Here is a 20,519-nt window from a genome sequence, read left to right as displayed (position 1 = left end):
CCTCATCATCACAATCATTAAGCTCTGTATAATAGAACCCCTCCCAAATGTAGAGAGCCCCCTCACCACCGCTCCTTCCTACACCTGCACCCCAAGCCCACTCTGAATCACTCCTTAGGTCGTACATGTGGAGCAGGATTAATCTGCTGCCTACTCATCTCCTTTTATCTCAGAGAGGTCCAATAGTCCCAGCCCACGAGTCCCTTCACTTAGCTGCTCTGTTTGTTACAAAGAACCAGCCAGAGAATTGCTTTTCTCTTCCTCAAACTTAGTGTCCTCTTAACAATTTCTTTTTCTTATCTTCTGAACTATATAAAATTTTTCTCATGAGGGCGAAAACTATTTCTCCTTTTCTGCTTACACTGTTGTTAATATGTGATCCAATTCATATTTATTGATTTATTATTATTTATTTATGTCCTTACCATAATTCCATAGGTTGTATAACAGATCCCTGGCTGTCTCTTCCAGTTTTTAATTGAGAGAAATAGCAGTCTTTTTGCTTTGTTTTGGGATTGTGCAGATTTTCATGCAAGTGATGTTCAAAACAAAAATATATAATAATTTATATCTTCTCTTAAAACTGAAGTGTGATCTTAGGACTCTTGTAAGCTTCAGTGGTGTTGTATTGTCAGGGGTGTTGCAAAAGAGCTGTTTTACTAGAAGGGGACGGGTGGGGGAAGCAACTTGAGGCTGCTTTATGGATTTATAATTCATAGGTTCCTCCCTGGGAGACAGTAGTTCATGTATGGATAGAGGATCTTCATAAAAGATATGAGAAAGAAGCCCATTGATGCAGGAAAATAAATCATTAACTCTAGGTTTGCCCTAATAGTATAACATAAATAGCTCTTTACAGGATACGTAATAAATTAATAGTAAATTCTCCTTATAGAATAATCCAGTGCGTGCGAGTCCTGTGTTTGGGCTTCAGATATAGATTCTCTTTAATTGGAAAATAGTGTGCCAGAAAAATAGTTGACTTATATTTTCATCACCCATATGGCAGAAAAATTGCCTGTTCAGGTCTGACATGTATTCCAATACTGTAAATATCACATTTAAGCTGGCTGAACCCATTGAAAATTATATGCTGAGATACCTTAGTGGTAACTCAGAAGAGTGTTACAGTCCATCCCATCTTCGCAGGCAAATGAGGGGACGTGCTGTGATTATTGGCAGTCTGGTGATACATGAGCTCTTTGGTTCCCTAACACCATTCATGTTAAGAGAAAATCGATGCATCTGTCAGGGCCTTGGACAGAGGAAACATCTCCAGTTTGTGAGGTAGAAACACCTTTTATGTTGCAGGAGAATGCAGCTCTGCCTGCCTGTTGCCTGAACACATCTGTAAGGCAGAACCGTCCCTCTGCGCTGGGAGGCAAGCAGCAATGCAGAGTACAAAAGTGTCAATGTTCTCCTTTGCGCAAGCAAAATGAGGTCACTTTAGGTAAAAGAGAACTATTTTAATCACCAGAGGAAAATGTGAGATTCTGATTTGTAGGCACAGAATCCAATCCAGGCTTCTGCAGCCTTCTCTAACTTCAGAAATTAACAAACAGCTGGTTGGCTTTTTCACATTTTCTCACCAGTGAGGATTGTTAATCAATTTTTAACGCAACAAGTAAAAAGATAGGAAAATTGCTCTCCAACTTTCACCAGAATAATTGATTTCCTCGAGACCTTAATATTTAACTGCGTCAGTGCAAGAGTTCTGTGCAGGTAATATGAATGGATCCAAGGGAAGTCGGTGCTGGGTGGGGTGGGGGGAGGGACACATAGTTTGTAACATGTTGTAAAAAGTATTCTGAAATGTACCTGGCAACCCAGTGGTTCAAAAACGAGGCCACTGTGTATTTTGGATTGCAGGCATTTATTGTGTGTGCATATTTGCAACAAATAAAAACAATCTGAAATATTTGGCAGCTTGGGCTGCACATAATGCTGCCCTAGCTGCACTACGAATAAGCACAATGCAGCAGTAACGATGTGTTTAAACACAAAATCTGCTGAACTTTTCAGTTGGAAAATAAGAAGTCTGAAGCTGTGGGAGTTCCCAAACGTGGTGTGTTATTATCTAGAACTGAGGCTGGTGTTACCAAAGCATCCAAAGTTGCAGCACCTCTGTACGGAGGTATGGGTGGCAGATTTCTGCTCAGTGAGCAGAAAGAGGCAGCTTTGTGTCATCTGGTCTTAGGTGTTTGGTGGCAGCATCACAATGAGGAGGTTGGGCTCTGGTTTTACGTTACTTTGCCTGTCGCTGAGGGTGATGTTGATACTCTCATAGCTATTTTCTCTTATGCAGTCAGTAGCTGAAATCACCCGTTTTCAGCTTTGTAAAAAACCAGAACTTGCTCATAGACAACTGCAAAATTTGCGTATCTCCTTAAGATACAATTGGAAAGGGTTTAATACATTTTTAAGCTCCATAGGAGGCCCAGGGCAGGTTGCCCCGTTCCGGTGTTCACTCACATGCCTGCAGCATCACTTCTATAGATGCACTACAGGTGAGATACCTGCTGTAGCAAAGAGCAGTGTCAAATACTCTGCTTCTCTTTTGCCAGGTAACTGCATTTTGTGATGTTGATGAAAAGAAAATAACAAAAGGATTCTACACTTATGAAGCATCTGAGGTTCGTTACATACACTTTTGTGTTTTTTACTGTAACATGGAAGCATTCTGGGAAATGTGATGAAAGAACACGTCACTGATTTTAAATATTGTGCAACAACTCCCTTGGGTAAGAGGCAGGGAGCTGGGATTCACCCAGGAGTGCAAACACAGCTGTAGCACTCAGAGGAGTCAGTGTAGAAAGGCAAAAAAATATCTGCTCTGAAAGGCTTCTGATGACGGTATGAAAGAGCATTCACTGACAGTTTTGGTTTTTTTTAAGCAGAAGTGGAATTTGGCACGTGATGGATAAAAATCAAATATGAGGGTCCAATATGTTGAGCAGACCCTATTCACAGAGACATCTGCTGCCTCCCAGGTGCCTGGGCAAGGGATATTGCTAGAAAACATCCCAGCCTGGTAAGGCCCTCAGACTACTACCCATCGCTGCTACTCCGTGTGGGAGGGGATGAAGCAGCAGGATGTAGCCCGTGGGGGATTAAAAGAGATGTTAGGTCTTCGGGGTGGCTAGTGAAGGAACCTGGTGCCCAAGTGATTTTTTCCTCTCTCCTTCCAGTTACGGGTGGTGACATTGTAAGGATCAGACAGATCCAGACTGTTGATACATGGCTCCATGGCTGTTGTCACAACAACTTTGCTTTTATTGAAAACGGGATGGCTAACACTGCACCAGGTTTACAAATATTGGATGGGAGCCACCTTTCTCAAAGTGGGAGGACAGTCTTTGCTCAAGAGCTTGCAGGGATCGTAGATAGGACTTTAAACTAGATGTGAAGAGGATGGGGGATAATATCAGGCTAGCTTGTGACAAACAGTGGGAGGACAGACAATGGTTAGAGGGACAGGGTGCTGGTGTGGGCCCTCCACCTGCTGTCTAGGGGCATGCTGGGGATGCCGTGATGCGGCTGAAGTCCTGTGGAGATGAGAGGGAGGCTCCCGAAAACTTCTCCAAAACACCTCATAAGTACCTTACAGGTAATTCTGGGTCCCTCATCACAAGAAGAGTATTGAGGCTCTGGAGCGAGTCCAGAGAAGAGCGACAAAGCTGGTGAAGGGGCTGGAGAACAAGTCTTACAAGGAGCAGCTGAGGGAACTGGGGTTGTTAAACCTTGAAAAGAGGAGGCTGAGGGGAGATCTTATTGCTCTTTACAACTACCTGAAAGGAGGTTGTAGAGAGGTGGGTGCAGGCCACTTGTCCCAGGTTACAGGGGACAAGACAAGAGGGAATGGCCACAAGCTGTACTGGGGGAGGTTCAGACTGGACATGAGGAGAACATTTTTCACAGAAAGGGTTATCAGGCACTAGAACAGGCTGCCCAGGGAGGTGGTTGAGTCACCATCCCTAGAGGTATTTAAAAGACGGGTAGAATGAGGTGCTCAAGGACATGGTTTAGCGGCAGATAACAATGGTTTGGCTCAATGATCTAAGAGGTCTTTTCTAATCTAGCGATTTTATGATTCTATGATTTTAATAAAGGGTCCACTAAGAAGGTGATGCAACCAGCAGCCCAGCTGAAGTGCCTCTATAAAAATGCACGAAGACTGGGTAACAAGCAGGAGGAGCTGGAAGCTACCATGCTACTAGAAAGCTATGATCTAGTTGCCATACCTGAAACTTGGTGGGATGAATCCTATGTCTGGAGTGTGGCTATCGATAGTAACAGGTGGTTCAGAAGGGACAGACCAGGAAGAAGGGGTGGAGGTCTTGCCCTCTATGGATAGAATATGAAGAGCTGTTGTTGAAGAGTAGCCACAAACAGGTCGAAAGCTTGTGGGTCAGAATTAAAGACCGAGGAACCAATGGGAACCTTGTGGCTGGTGTATACGACAGGCCACCCAATCAAGGAGAGCCAACCGATGAAATCTTCTTCCTCCAGCTACAGGAGGCTTCATGCTCACAAGCTCTCATCCTACTCAGGGACATCAACTACCCTGACATATGCTGGAAAAGTAGCACGGCAGCTGTGGGCAATCCAGGAGACTCCTGGAGTGCATTGAAGATAATTTCTTAGTCCAGCTGATGGAGAATCACACCCGAGGAGATGCAATACTGGACCTGATGGTCCAGTGTACAAGTGAACTCATTAGTGACATTAGGATTGGAGGCAGCCTGGGCTGCAGTGACCACACACGGGTGGAGTTGAAGGTCCAGCGGGGGGACATGGGACAGGTGAGGAGTATAGTCAAGACCCTAAATTTCAGGAAAGCAGACTTCCAGTTCTTCAAGGAATTACTCAGTATGACCCTCTGGGACATGGTCCTTGGGGACAAGGGAGAAGGACAGAGCTGGCAAATATTCAAGGACAGTTTCCATAAAGCGCAAGAGCACTCAGTCCCCAGCTGCAGGAAATCAGGCAGAGAAGGGAAGAGACCATTGTGGCTGAGTTGAGACCTGCTGGTCAAACTCAAGAAGAGGGAACTGCACTGGCAGTGCAAGCAGGGACAGGGAACCTGGGATGCATACAGGGATGCTGCCCGGATGTGTAGGGATGAGGTCAGGAAAGCCAAGGCACAGCTGGAGCTGAGCTTGGCAAGGGACATGAAGACTAACAAGAAGGGCTTCTATAATCAGGTACTTCAGTCAGAAAAGGAAAGTCAAAGAGAACGTACCCCCCACTAATGGCTGAAAATGATGACCTCGTATCAACAGACAAGCAGAAGGCTGAGATACGTAACAAGGTTTTTGCATCAGTCTTAGCTGACAACTGGTCTCCTCTCCCCTCCTGGGTCATGGGATGGCAAGATGGCAGTTTGTAACTGACTGAGGAACCTGAACATTTATGTCTATGAGACCTGATGAGATTCGTCCCAGAGTCCTGAGGGAATTGGCCGATGTGGTTGCCAAGCCACTCTCCATGATATTTGAAAAGTCATGGCAATCAGGAGAAGTCCCTGGTGACTGGAAGAAGGTTAACATTGTGCCTATTAGGTTCAACAAGACCAAGTGCAAGCTCCAACATCTGGGTTGGGCAATCCCCAATTTCAGTACACGATGGGGGACGATGTGATTGAAAGCAGCCCTGCAGAGAAAGACTTGGGGGCGCTGGTTGATGGGAAGCCTGATAAGAGCCTGGAACGTGCGCTCGCAGCTCAGAAGGCAGTGTTCTGGGCTGCATCAAAAGAAGCATGGCCAGCAGGTCAAGGGAGGTGATTCTGCCCCTCTATGGTTAGTCAGTTGGCTGAGCTGACAGAAAAGGAACCATCTAAATAAAATGTTTTCCAGCAAGTTGTCCTGTGAATTGAATTACCTTGAGGGTGTGTGATCCGTGTATGATGGGAGTGCAACTGTGGGAGTGGGAGAGGAACAGAGGGGCACCTCCTCAGAGACAGCTTTGGGTTAGACTGCAGCAACTATAACATCAAATTTTGTACTTGGAAGCTAATGAAAGCAATCGGAGTTCAGGATTTTGATCTGGAATACTCACTAATGGGGAAGTGATACTGTCAGCATAATTGTTACCAATCCCATACATATAATTGTTACAGATCCCATACATTTGTCTTCCTAACATGCACCCATACCCTCAGAGCAGTCGTAAAAAAGACTGTACTGCAACCTGTTGTGAGTCTTTAGAAAATCATAGATTCATACAGTAGTTTGGATTGGAAGGGACCTTAAAGATCATCTGGTACCAGCCTCCCCTGATCGATGTCCCGCTAGATCAGGGTGCCCAAGCCCCCATCCAAGCTGGCCTTGAACACTTCCAGGGATGGGATAGCTGCAACTTCCCTGGGCAACCTGTGCGAGAGTGCCTCACCACTCTCATTGTGAAGAAGTTCCTCCTTATGTCTAGTCTAAATCTGCCCTTCTCCAGTTTATATCCATTCCCCCTAGTCCTATTACCACAAGGCTTCGTAAGAAGTCCCTCCTCAGCTTTTCTGTTGCCCCTTTAGGCACTGGAAAGTCATTATAAGATCTCCCTTGAGTCTTCTCTTCTCCAGGCTGAACAAGCCCAATTCTCTCATCCTGTCCTCACATGGGAGGTGCTGCAGCCCTTGAATCATCTTTCTGGCCCTCCTATGGACCTGTTCCAACAGTTTCATAGCCTTCTTATGTTGAGGATTCCAGAACTGGACACAATACTCCAGATGAGGTCTCACAAGAGAGGAAAAGAGAAGCAGAATCACCTCCCTCGACCTGCTGGCCACGCTTCTTTTGTTGCAGCCTAGGACATGGTTGGCCTTCTGGGCTGCAAGTGCACCTTGCCAGCTCATATTGAGCTTCTTATCAACCAGCACCCCAAGTCCTTCTTTGCAGGGCTGCTTTCAATCATGTCATCCCCCATCATGTACTGAAAATGGGAATTGCCCCGACCCAGGTGTAGGATCTTGCACGTGGTCCTGTTGAACCTCATGAGGTTCTCACAGCCCTGCTTCTCCAGTCTGTCCAGGTCCCTCTCAATGATATCCCAACCTTCTTGTGTGGCAACTGCACCACTCAGCTTGGTGTCATCTGCAAACTTGCTGAAGGTGCCCTCAATCTCACTGTCTATGTCACTGATGAATGTTAAACAGCACCGGTCCCAGTACAGACCCCTGAGGGACACCACTTGTCATGGATCTCCATCTGGACTTTGTGCCATTGACCAGTACTGTCTGAACACGACCATCCAGCCAATTTTTTATCCACCGAACAGTCCACCCATCAAATCCATCTCTCTCCGCTTTAGAGAGAAGGATGTTGTGGGGGCCAGTTTCTAAGGCTTTAGAGAAGTAGAGATAGATCACATCCATTGGTTTTCCTGTGTCCACTGCTGCGGTCACCCCATCATAAAAAGCCACTATGTTGGTCATACCAGACTTGCCCCTGGTGAAGCTGTGCTGGCTGCCATTAATTGGCTCCATGTCCTCTAGCATAGCTCCTAGGAGGATCTGTTCTGTGATCTTCCCAGGCACAGAGGTGAGGCTCACAGGTCAGTAGTTCCCAAGGTTGTCTTTTCTACCCCTTTTTAAAAAATGGGCACAATGTGACCCTTCTTCTAACCAGAGAGCGGTTATTAGTTTAGACTGAGGCAAAACCATTGTTGACTACTTCAGCCCTCTGCTCATCTGTTGATACGGGGTCACCATTTTCATCCATCAGGGAGGATAAGTTCTCTTTAACCTTCCTTTTCTGATTGACGTACCTGTAGAAGCCCTTCTTGTTAGTTTTCACTTCCCTTGTCAAGCTCAGCTCCAGCTGCCCCTTGGCCTTCCTGCAGCCTTTATGCTTGGTGAAGCCCCAGTCTGCCATCAGCCCATTTCATAGAATCATAGAATCACCAGGTTGGAAGAGACCCACCGGATCATCGAGTCCAACCATTCCTATCCAACACTAAACCGTGCCCCTTAGCACCTCATCCACCCGTGCCTTAAACACCTCCAGGGAAGGTGAATCAACCACCTCTCTGGGCAGCCTCTGCCAGTGCCCAATGACCCTTTCTGTGAAGAATTTTTTCCTAACGTCCAGCCTGAACATACCCTGCGAGATCTTCAGGCCATTCCCTCTTGTTCTGTCCCCTGTCCCTTGGGAGAAGAGTCCAGCTCCCTCCTCTCCACAACCTCCTTTCAGGTAGTTGTAGAGAGCAATGAGGTCTCCCCTCAGCCTCCTCTTCTCCAGGCTAAACAACCCCAGATTTAGCAGCTTCCAGTGAGAAGGGAAGATTCTCCTTTGTATCCGCTGTTGTGTCTGCTCTGACAGCACAGTAAGGTGGGGCAATTCACTGAAGTGACAGAAAATTAATCTGCTAAAAGAAAGAAATAGCATATTTTTAATGGGGTAGGCTATTAAAGCAGCATATCTTGCAATAAGCTCAAAGATGGAAGTGATCAGGAAAGGGCTAAAAGTAAAATTTGGAGATATGGAAGAAGTGGTGGAGAAGAGCTGGGAGATCCCCTCCTTCACACAGCAAAGAGCTCTTAATTCAGATCTGATGTAATGTGTAACTTCATTCAAAGACAGACACATTTTTCCTCTTTTAGTGTTTAGTAGCTCCTAAAGCTAAGCTAACATGCAATCCTGGATGCCTCTCGACTCAAGGCTACTGCTTTTTCCTGCAGGAGAGACCAAAACCAAAAATTCCTATACGGCACTTCAGAGATGCATCTCCGCCTTTAATAATCTGCATGAAACTGGTGAGTACTGCCTGTCACCTCAGCTTTCTGTGCAAAATAAGGATTTGCTCCTCAGGAAAATGAATTCCTATTTACCGTAAGTAGCTTTTCCCAGAAGCATTTACTATGCAATTGCATGGCCTCTTTTATTTCATCAAATTGATTGTCCAGAGTACTTCAGGGTTTAAAACAGCAGTATTAAGTAGTATTAAGAGTAATAAAAAGTGCAGCTTCTGTAAGGGAGCTCGGATCTGTTTTCCTCCCCTGCCCCACATCACTAGACACGCACTGAGGATGCACAGTCAGACCCTGTCCGCCTTTGCTCCTCTGTTCCTCATCTGTTCCTCAAAGCTGGTGAGGGGGCTGGAGAGCAGGTCTTACGAGGAACGGCTGAGAGAGCTGGGGGTGTTTAGCCTGGAGAAGAGGAGGCTGAGGGGAGACCTCATTGCTCTCTACAACTACCTGAAAGGAGGTTGTGGAGAGGAGGGCGCTGTCCTGTTCTCCCAAGTGACAGGGGACAGGACGAGAGGGAATGGCCTCAAGCTCCACCAGGGGAGGTTCAGGCTGGACATTAGGAAAAAATTCTTCACAGAAAGGGTCATTGGGCACTGGCAGAGGCTGCCCAGGGAGGGGGTTGATTCACCTTCCCTGGAGGTGTTTAAGGCACGGGTGGATGAGGTGCTGAGGGACATGGTTTAGTGTTGGATAGGAACGGTTGGACTCGATGATCCAGTGGGTCTCTTCCAACCTGGTTATTCTATGATTCTATGATTCTATGATTCTATGATCTTTTCCAGTCCTGTGCATGGCAAAGGCCTTGTTTTTTAAATCAGACCCTAGAAGCCATTTCGTTTGGCACCGCCAATTTTCTGTGCCAGACTGTGGCAACTTTCTTATTTCTACTGGTTTAATTGACCCGCTAACATAACTAGAAGCTGGTAGCCAGCAGTTCTTTTGCTGTTCTATTTACAGTAACAGAGCACAGTGTATGGGAAAATACAGAAGTTTTAAAGTAAAATTGCCAGAGTGAGGGAAGCCCAGGAACCCTGAGGGAGCCCAGCGGGCTGATCCAGACTCCTAGAAGCCCAGGCTCGTACGTGGCGGCTGATGCGGGAGATTTTTAACAGTCTCCAGGGAGCATCGTGACCAGGAGCATGCAAAGAGGGCTTGAACAGTCTGCAACATCAGTTTGCGAAGGCCGAGTGTGAAGCGAGGGCGCTGTGGTATCCACCTGGCGAGTGGCTGCATCCTCCCCACCTGCCAGAAGGGATGCAGACAGAGTTCCCAGGAACGCACGCAGCCGTCCAAGTCTCGGGCTGCACCGCGTGCCCCCATCTTGCACTGGAAACGGGGCGCAGCAAGGGCAATGGCTACATAGGTGCGAGCAGGTGGGCTGCCTCCTCAGCCTGCACGCAGGGCTGTGAGGGGAAGCAGAGAGGCTGAGGAGGATGAGGGAGTGTGAGCTCGAGATAGACTGGTGGAACCACCTGAGCTCAAGGATACAGAAGCAGACTCAGCTACAGGAAAAGGCCCAGGATCAAAGGGATCCAGTACCTTAACCCCCTCAGGTTGTAGGCAAGGGTTCAAAAGGAAATAGTGAGTGGAAGGGAGTCTCCTGACAGGGCAGAAAACCAACACCCTCCTTGCCCACACCTGCTCAGGTGTTGCTCCACAACAGATTTGAGACTCTTGATGTGGAGGATGGGCTGGAGGAAAAGGCAGAGGAAGATGCACCCACATCAGAGCAAGGGCTGAGGCCGCAACAGCACACACACTGTATTGCCACAGCTGCCATGAGGAAAGGTAGGAGAGTCATAGCTGTAGATGACTCTCTAGTGAAGGGGACAGAGGGTCCGGTATGTTGAGCAGACCCCCCACACAGGGAATTCTGCTGCCTCCCAGGAGCCTGGGTAAGGGATGTGGCTAGGAAAGTTCCCAACCTGGTGAGGACTACAGAGTGTTACCCATTACTGCTACTCCACGTGCAAAGGGATGAAGCCACAGTATGAAGCCCAAGGAGGATTAAGAGATTTTAGGGCCTTGGGACAGCTAGTAAGGGAATGTGGGGCCCAAGTGATTTTTTTCTTCCCTCTTTCCAGTTACGGGTGGTGACGTCACAAGGCTCAGACAGGTTCAGTCAATTAACACATGGCTCTGTGGCTGGTGTCACTGCAACAGATTTGGGTTTTTTGATAATGGGAAAGCCTACATGGCACCAGGATGAGAGCCCCCTTTCTCAACGGCAGAGGAGGGTCTTTGCCCAGGAGCTTGCAGGGCTCGTAGACAGGGCTTTAAACTAGATGTGAAGAGGGAGGGAAATAACATCAGGCTAGCCTGTATCAAGCAGTGACTCAAGGTCATTCAAGACCCCAGAGCAACTTTTTTCACTCCAATTACTTGTAGCCAAAGTCTAGCGTTCCACCTCCTCCTCCAATTCCAGTTTCAGTTAAACTCTGTTCCTGTAACTTCCTGCCCTAAACACTTGCAGTACCGCTGGGCATTGTTCAAACTTCACTATCACTGCTCTAGACCATCAGAACACCAGTCATCTCCTTGTCAGCCTCCCAGAGGATTGTGAGGTGCAGCTCATCGTTTTGGAGTTTTTTTGGAGACATCCCTGAAGATCAGTAGCATTAAAGACTCTAGGAAGACCAAAGTAGAAATGCTCAGAAACACTGAAGTTGACACCTTTTCTTCATGACATCACTGCTGTGGCAGGGCTGCTCATGGAGCCAACCCATCAGGTTCCTGTTCAAATAATGGAACCAGAGCTCAAGAGAACACACCTCTAACTATGCAAAATACGGCAGTTGCTTGATTAAAGGTTCTGTTCATCAGACAAGCCGATCAGTGATCAAACTCTACAGAAATCACTCTTTTGTCACTCATTCCCATGGTCCGTTCTGTGAAAACACCTGCAGCAGAAAACAAACCATGCGAATCGCAGCAACCTGCAGTGCTGGGTATTGTGCAGCCCTTGGGCCCTGCGCAGCAGCCCAGGAGCCAGCTAACCTATTGCTCCCCTGCACATTAACTTGAACACTAAGTTTTCAACATACACTTGAGTGGAATTCCCGGGGCTTGGTTTCGTTACATTTAGTTCTGCAAATGGGACTTTCTTTTTTGGGCTGAAGAACCAATTGATCAAAACCAGTTATAATCCAAACCAAGTTTCACTCTTGTTTGTCTTCCCTCAGGATTTAACAGGGGGAGCATTTGAAACAAACCTGAAGATGCTGAACTTGAAGGAAGGGAGGGATTATTATCACTTTAACTAAAACCCAAGGTAAGGCAGTGTCAGGGAAGTTGTGGTCTAGGGGTCGGTGTGGGGAGCCCAATATGCTCAGAAGTTTAGAATTTTTTAGTAATTTGTGCTTCATTAAATTAACCCTTTCTAAGAGTTAATTAGGGATAATGCTATCTGCTTGGTAGATAAGAAACTGGTTGGATGGTTGTATTCAGAGAGTACTGGTCAATGGCTCAAAGTCTAGATAGAGATCCATGACTAGCGGTGTCCCTCAGGGGTCTGTACAGGAACTGGTGCTGTTCAGTATCTTCATCTTTATTGACAGCGAGATCGAGGGCACCCTCAGCAAGTTTGCAGATGACACCAAGCTGAGTGGCACAGCTGCCACAGTGGAATCCAGAGGTGACCTGGACTACCTGAAAGGGGCCTACAAGAAAGCTGGGGAGGGACTATTCATAAAGGCTTGTGGTGACAGGGCAAGGGGGAACATGTATAAACTGGAGAGGAGCAGATTTAGACTAGACATTAGGAAGAATTTCTTCACCATGAGCGGTGAGACACTAGAACAGGTTGCTGAGGGATGTTGTGGCTGCCCCATCCCTGTAAGTGTTCGAGGCCAGGTTGGATGGGGCCTTAGGTAACCCGATCTAGTCAGTTGCCCCTGCCCATGGCAGGGGGGTTGGAACTAGATAATCTTTAAGGTCCCTTCCAACCCTAACTATTCTATCACCACAAGCCTTTTTGAACATTTCCTCACCAGCTTTCTTGTAGGCCCCTTTCAGATACAGTTTACCCTTATTCCAGTCACCAGGGACTTCTCATGATTGCCACGACTTTTCAAGTATCATGGAGAGTCCTTGGCAACCACATGTGCCAATTCCCTCAGGACTCTGGGATGCATCTCATCAGGTCCCATATATGTTCAGGTTCCTCAGGTGGTCATGAACCTGGTCCCCCTCTACAGTGGGAGGGAGTTTATCCCCTTGGTCATCATCTTCCTGTCCCATGACCCAGGAGGGGTGAGGAGAGCAGTTATTGGTGAAAACTGATGCAAAAAATTTGTTAAGTACCACAGCCTTCTCCTTGTCTGTTGATACGAGGTCGCCATTCCCAACCATTAGTGGGGGTACATTCTGCTTGACCTTCCTCTTTTGCTAGGATGTACCTGTAAGAAGCCCTTCTTGTTAGTCTTCATGTCCCTTGCCAAGCTCAGCTCCAGCTGTGCCTTGGCTTTCCTGACCTCATCCCTACACATCCGGGCAGCATCCCTGTATGCATCCCAGGTTCCCTGTCCCTGCTTGCACTGCCAGTGCAGTTCCCTCTTCTTGAGTTTGACCAGCAGGTCTCAACTCAGCCACAATGGTCTCTTCCCTTCTCTGCCTGATTTCCTGCAGCTGGGGACTGAGTGCTCTTGCGCTTTATGGAAACTGTCCTTGAATATTTGCCAGCTCTGTCCTTCTCCCTTGTCCCCAAGGACCATGTCCCAGAGGGTCGTACTGAGTAATTCCTTGAAGAACTGGAAGTCTGCTTTCCTGAAATTTAGGGTCTTGACTATACTCCTCACCTGTCCCATGTCCCCCCGCTGGACCTTCAACTCCACCCGTGTGTGATCACTGCAGCCCAGGCTGCCTCCAATCCTAATGTCACTAATGAGTTCACTTGTACACTGGACCATCAGGTCCAGTATTGCATCTCCTCGGGTGTGATTCTCTATCAGCTGGACTAAGAAATTATCTTCAATGCACTCCAGGAGTCTCCTGGATTGCCTACAGCTGCCGTGCTACTTCTCCAGCATATGTCGGGGTAGTCGAAGTCCCTGAGTAGGATGAGAGCTTGTGAGCGTGAAGCCTCCTGTAGCTGGAGGAAGATTTCATCGGTTGGCTCTCCTTGATTGGGTGGCCTGTCATATGTACCAGCCACAAGGTTCCCATTGGTTCCCCGGTCTTTAATTCTAACCTACAAGCTTTCGACCTGTTTGTGGCTACTCTTCAACGACAGCTCTTCACATTCTATCCCTTTCCTGATATAGAGGGCAACACCTCCACCCCTCCTTCCCGGTCTGTCCCTTCTGAACAGCCTGAAGGATGAGGGGGAATGAGTATAAACTGGAGAGGGGCAGATTTAAACTAGACACAAGGAAGAATTTCTTCACCATGAGAGTGCTGAGGCACTGGAATGGTTTCTCAGGGAAGTTGTGGCTGCTCATCCCTGGAGATGTTTAAGACCAGGTTGGATGGGGCAGTAAGGCAGCATGATCTAGAGGGAGGTGTCCCTGCCCATGGCAGGGGTTTGGAACTAGATGATCTTTAAGGTCCCTTCCAACCCAAACTATTCTATGATTCTATATTACATTATAAAAATAAATGCTATAGCCATTTCAATTTAGAGTCTAAATCCCTACCAGATGCTTTAAGTACTGAGTCACCTGTGTGTTCTCCAAGGAGAAAGCATAATGCTTAAGTCCTTAAAGCCAGTTAACTGCAAAATCCTCGCTTGCATTTTGTACCAGAGGTGTTCAGAGAGGCTCTGACTTTAGCTGGAGTGAAACCTAGATTTTTTGTTCAGCTATGACACTTCAATGACAGACGTATCCACGGAGCTACTTGATGTTCAGGAAAATTTCATCATCACTAAGCGTTGCCATTTTCAACTCTGAAAACCAATTCTTTTAAAAGACTATGCAGCAAGTCGGGTTTAACAATTCATGTTTATTCAGCAAGCTCTGGCTGAACAGCCCCATTCAGAGCTGTAGAAGTATCAGCCACCAACATCAAGAACCCCCAGGTTAACTGTGGCAGACATGACAACAAACTGCATTTTGTGGCTACAGAGAAGGGGTTTAAAACCTGAAAACATAATGAATCTTTGTGGCTGTCGCACAGCACAACACTTGAAGACATCATCTCTGCCTCTTATTTTATTAACCAGTGCACTTCGTGGCTCATTCCCAGAATCCAGTTTAGAAGATGCTGTGGCACAAACTCTTTCAGTCCTAGTGGCATCTGAACCAAGAGCTTCAGACTGCAAACTGGCAGCCAGTGCCTGCAGCTTCATTGTGCTGAACTCTGCAAGAGAAAGGAAAAAAGCACAGTCATGTAAAGTAGCAGGTGTCACTATTTAAAAAGGCTCCCTATCCTGTAAGGAAGTGAAGTACATGGAGCACAAAGCCAGACTATTAACACCTTAATTTTTAACCACCCTTTAAAAAATTCTATTTGTACAAGTTTTGAAGGAATGATAAGTGTTGATTTCATATGAAATCACCTGCATTCATCTTTTCACAATGTTATCCATGGCTTTCTCTACTGTTTTTCCTGTGTTTTCAGGACAGGTGCTCTGCACTCTCCTGTGAGCGCAGCATGACTGCTAGAGGGCCATCTGCCTAGCTATGGAAAGCCCTTTGGGTTCAGCAATTGTCACCCTTGGAGTGAACAACAGTTCTCAGGGCCCATGCGAGCTTTGCTTTTTTCTAAAGACTACACTATTTGCTTATGTTAAAGAGGAGGAAAAGGTGTAGTTCCACATTCAGCCACATAACTTCCAGGTAACACGATCCTATTTCTAACAGATCCCTCTGAAATACCTATATAGATACTTGGCAATTTCTTAATTTGTTTATGTCAGAGACCATTTTCTCCTAACATGCCTGGTTTCTCTTGGCTTCCAGTAACTAAGGAGCTGAAATAAGTTTTTCTGAGATCAGTGAGTACATCTTGTACCATCTGAATTTTAAACATAGCATTTCTATTAGTTGACTAGAAAACCTCGAAATAGCAATGCTCAGGTCAACTTCTGCTCTAAAAAACAATGCCCAGTGTGGGTGAGAGGTTCAGATTATTGTTTTCCAAAATTACAAAAATATCAGTCACAGGTTTCTTAACATTGTACTATAAGCACAAAACTGTAGATGTATCTTGGCAAGAACAGGAAGATGGGCAGAGAAAACTGCTATGGGGACATCAGCAGGGTGCCCTTGAAGGTTATTCAGAGTTGTTCTACGATTCTGTGTGTTTGATAGGAACGTTTGGACTCAATGATCTGGTGGGTCTCTTCCAACCTGGTTATTCTATGATTCTATGAGTCTGCTGACCAAGTTGTTAAATACACTATTTAAAAATAATATATATGTATTCTATCAGGGACAATTCAAACCATAGGATCTATTTACATTAGCAAGCATCTGGATGTAACGGATTATCAGAATATCACACAGGAAGAACTGGCTGTCCCAATCTGCCAGCTTAACAAGCCTGCACAGATGCCATTGCTAAGGTTTGGTGCTCAGGAGGAGACAAAGACTTGGTGCCTTTTAGCCATAGAAGCTGCAGTTGTGAAAAAGGCAAATGCAGTTCAGAAATGGAACTGTCCTGGGCAACAAAGTAATAGTTTTAGTAATGTAAATAGACTTAATGATGTTCAAATATTTTAATGAGAAAATGAAGGAAATTAAGATCCTCTGTATTAGGAGAAAACTATGAAAGACAATTGCGTGGCTGACATTTCCAAATTCTAGAATAATTACACAGGACAAAACTTTCTAGAACTGTGAAAGCAGAACAGTAAAAATTACAATGGCCCAGAATAAACTGGTATTCCACTACTTGTAAGCTTAATTAGGTTAAGGAATGGTTGACCTGCTGTGGATGCCTGTGATACTATGGAAGTAGCCCTGGCTCATCAACTGTCATCTTGTTTTGTATTGCTCCAAAAAATTATTTGTACTTTGTATATTGTCAGGTTAATACGTGTTCTCTACACCAGTTACAATCCAGCCTCCTGATCTCTGGACACAGAGGAAAGAAACCTCGCAGAAATTCTTACCAAAGTGAAAATTCTGTATTTCTGAAATATCGAGCAGATGGGCAATTCCAGATGAGCCGCATTAAAATGGAACAAGACCTACATATGGATATATTGCCTGTCTCCTTATGAATGTACTGACTTTCAGATTATAGTCCTCCTCTTGGGCAGAGTCAGAAGCAGCAGCTTGCACAACCATGTTATAATTTTGTTGTTGATACTGACTGGGAAGTTTTTATCCTGCTTTCTTTCCCCAACAAGTGCAGATTTTGAAAATGCTTTACTTTGTTACTTCATCCTTGCATTTTGTCTGAGTAAGAAGTAACACTACAAGTCTGGAATGTTTTCAAGGAACAAGACTGGAAGGGCTTAAGATATCACTCTTCAGCAAGTCCACGCATTGTGCAGTTAGCCACGCGGACACTCTTCCTGGTGTACATTTATGAAGCAGTCAGGGACTGCACCTGTGGCACATGGGTACACGGCAAATCTGGTGGAACAAGTGATCGTTGCTATGTTTCTTTAAAAATATCTCTGGAGCACAATTCCATACTTTACCCTGGGTACCAGCTGCGGTTTGGGCATTCTCATGAGATCACAGAGACAGTTGCGTTTCTCTCTGACCACTGGCAGTTCAGCTTCCCTGAAGGAGGAAACAGTCCAGTTAATGCAGAAATTAAAACCTGAAGTTGGCTACACACATACAGCTCCTTACACTCTCCATTTTACTATTACACAACTATGTATGCAGCTATACGTTCATGCCCATTTCCAACTGCAAAAGTTTTTGCTGTGTCATGTTTTAAGAATCGTATAACTTTCTGTATGATCTTCAGCCAAATAAACCACGAATACACAGGAGGACTTCCAGCAGAGACAGCAGAGAATGTCCAAGACTATTCTTCTATGTTTTTTTAATTCCAAAATACAACACTTGTTCACATAGTCCTTTTGACTAGATGCTCACTAATTTATTCTCTAAATTTATAGGTCCTTTTTCCTTTAGAAAACTTCGTATAAAGAATTGAAGGAAATGTCACTGGAGTTGGAGAACTTCCTACAATCGATTGCATTTTCTCCTGAAATAGAAAATCCAGATGTCAAAGTTGTGAGCTTTTAAGATGTTTCTGGAATAGAATGACACCCATGAGAGAATTTCCTTAAGAACAGTCAGTTGCAAAAAGCCCCCAGATGCCAAAAATCTATAGACAGAACATTCTTTACCATGTTGCAAAAATCTGCCACTCCAACTGGAATGCTGTGAGCCTGCCTGGATTCCTGATTATCTCAAGTTTATTAGGGTTTTCACTAAGTAACAACTGCAAATGAGATTAAAAATTTAACTTTCAGCACATAGAGAGCCCAAAACTACAGAGAAAAAAAGCATGAAGGCCAAGTTAGAAATAACCTGATCTTTGCGTCTTTTAGACACCTTGGACAACTTGTCACATTTCATACTGGAAATCTTCCTGTAGCTAAATCAAAGTGAATATATTTGTTTAAATTCTGAACTACCCCATTGTACGATAAACTCTCTGTAGTTCCAACAAGGAACAAATATGCAAAGGCCTGTATTTATCATCTTCCCCCAATATTAATTCTCATTTGGTTTCCTGATGTTAATGCTTATTCTAATTCAGAATTTACTGTAGTTCAGCACCAAGAAAGCTTGAGAATAACAACAGCACTGACATTCAGTAATGACTTCACAGATTTTTTTTTTTTGTGAACAGTTCAAATCTACCAAGATCATGCAATTAAGTTTAAGTAAATGAGCGAGCTCTTCATCATTAATCTTAGCCCAGCAGACATAGTGCAACGGGGAACTGAGAGCAAGCAAACCATTTCATCTTCTGAAGTGGTTCTTGGGAAGTATTTTGCTTTGGTTTAGTGACCCATTTATGAGTAGAGCTCTACTATGCGAATTTGGCATCTCGTTTTGGTATTGGGAACATCCCTTTGATAGCAGCAATTTAACCCTGCTCAGTTGGCTCTGCTCACAAATTCTTCCTGTAATTTCTGAGCAAGGCTGCTCTTAAATTCAAGATTTATAAGCAAGCACTGAATCCCACTAAACACAATGCTGAACACCAACATGCAGTTAAGCAAGTAGTTTTAACAACAGGCAGAACTATTGATAATCAATTCTTCAAATCAGAGACCCTTATTCCAATTCTGTATTGAAAAATTCATAAAAATAGCAGCAGTGCGTCCCCTTCCCTCCCTTACAATGACAAACTTTGTTTTCTTTTCCCAAATATAAAGTCATTAGGCACAAGAATAGAAATAAATTAGAAATTAAAGTCAAATAATGCAAATGTGCAGTCTGAGAACACATAAACTACAACCCTAAGGTAGATTTGTTCTTTGGCTAAATAAATTACATATTTTTTGCATCTGTCTAACCTCCTGCATTCACTCTGACCACTGCTTGAGGCTGTGTTGGTCTACAAGACCCATGAACCAGGAGTCATCAGTAACCAGGAAAAACATTTAACGTGGCAGCAAAACTAATAAGCTAATTAGTATCTTAAAACACTGTATTTCCTCAATGAGCTGAGACACATAAGTTTTTGATAAACTTTTCCAGGTAATTATAATTCACAATGCTAACATTTACAGAAGAGGCAAGATCAATGCCCAAATCATGGCAAGTATTGCCTCCTCCTGACATGAAAGTGCTGACAGAACGAGTTTCCCCTGCCCCTTACACACACTTTGCTGCTCTGGTGAATCTTGCTCATGAAGAACAAGCCCCCATTCTCCCTGTACTTGGAAGGAGCTGACATTAGAGGTAACAGTATACAAAAAATAATTAGACTATATAAAAGTAGTTGTTTAATTCATGCAATCATCTGCTTGGGGAACATCTAAACTGTGCCAATTAAAAATATTTGCTTGACTACATCTGTAGCATTTTGAGCAATTACATTTCATGAAGAATTTGAGCTGTTCTGCTAATTCTGTTGTTTTCCAACTTGAAGAGATCCTTTCTTTCCCAAAATCCTGCCAGTGCTCATAAAATTTTCAGTGCAATTGAAATCTGACTATTCACACAATCCATGTCCTACTTAATGGACAGTTTCTAAGATCTCTTCTCTTTTTATGTTGTTAGAAAAATACAGATATTTTACTTTGTCTAGCAGTGATGGGACAAAATATGAAATAGATCTTCAGAACATCAGAATTCTTTTTATCAATGCTTTTCGGCCCAGAAGCAGTAACTAGCTAAAACTACAGTATTGTTCCTCATAGCTTCCTTGCCATCAGCTGTCAAAGGCATGGACCGTAAACTTCAGTGATACAAAAATTATTTCAGCTCTTGTTACTGTATGACAACAAATTCACTTACCAGTTGGTATCACTAAGTATGGTCATGACCTCATCCATAATGGCAGGATCGACTACGTCACTGTAGGTTATCAACATTTCATACACTTGACTGGCTGTCACTTTCCGGATCTTGAGGGAAGAGGCAGAATAAGCTTTAGTAAAGTACCCAGAGTCCTGAATGGAAGAGCCCAGTGCAGTCACTGGTACTGGTGCCTCATACAGACAATCACCGGAAGGTGGACACTGTGATACTCAGAATTACAGACTATCCTTGCCTTTGATCATGACTTGCTGCAGGAATGGACTTCATATCTTCACCAGAAGGAAATTCATGCTCCTACACTCACTCTGTTTTCACTAAACTTTGTGGGATTTCAGATTTAAAATCGGGGAATGAATTCAAACATTTGAGAA

General features: G+C 44.8%; 2 protein-coding genes across 2 annotated transcripts in view; one reads left to right on the top strand and one right to left on the bottom strand.

The window, feature by feature from the left end:
* The window catches only part of B3GNTL1 (UDP-GlcNAc:betaGal beta-1,3-N-acetylglucosaminyltransferase like 1), a 125,141-nt gene extending 107,428 nt beyond the window's left edge, over positions 1 to 17,713 (top strand). The window contains exons 10-13 of the mRNA XM_069872357.1: positions 2,565 to 2,633; positions 8,672 to 8,746; positions 11,923 to 12,011; positions 16,710 to 17,713. Of these exons, the coding sequence (XP_069728458.1) occupies positions 2,565 to 2,633; positions 8,672 to 8,746; positions 11,923 to 12,003 (225 nt within the window). The 3' untranslated portion in view covers positions 12,004 to 12,011; positions 16,710 to 17,713. The remainder of the gene's footprint in view (positions 1 to 2,564; positions 2,634 to 8,671; positions 8,747 to 11,922; positions 12,012 to 16,709) is intronic.
* Positions 14,661 to 20,519, bottom strand: part of TBCD (tubulin folding cofactor D) — a 132,229-nt gene continuing 126,370 nt past the window's right edge. Inside the window, exons 37-39 of the mRNA XM_069872308.1 lie at positions 20,125 to 20,234; positions 17,331 to 17,415; positions 14,661 to 15,037 (exon numbers count right to left, since the gene is read on the bottom strand). Coding sequence (XP_069728409.1) covers positions 15,023 to 15,037; positions 17,331 to 17,415; positions 20,125 to 20,234 — 210 coding nt within the window. The 3' untranslated portion in view covers positions 14,661 to 15,022. The remainder of the gene's footprint in view (positions 15,038 to 17,330; positions 17,416 to 20,124; positions 20,235 to 20,519) is intronic.

The sequence above is a fragment of the Phaenicophaeus curvirostris genome, chromosome 19, assembly GCF_032191515.1.
Source record: "Phaenicophaeus curvirostris isolate KB17595 chromosome 19, BPBGC_Pcur_1.0, whole genome shotgun sequence".
Lineage (NCBI taxonomy): Eukaryota > Metazoa > Chordata > Aves > Cuculiformes > Cuculidae > Phaenicophaeus > Phaenicophaeus curvirostris.
This window is presented reverse-complemented; position numbering and strand designations above follow the sequence as displayed.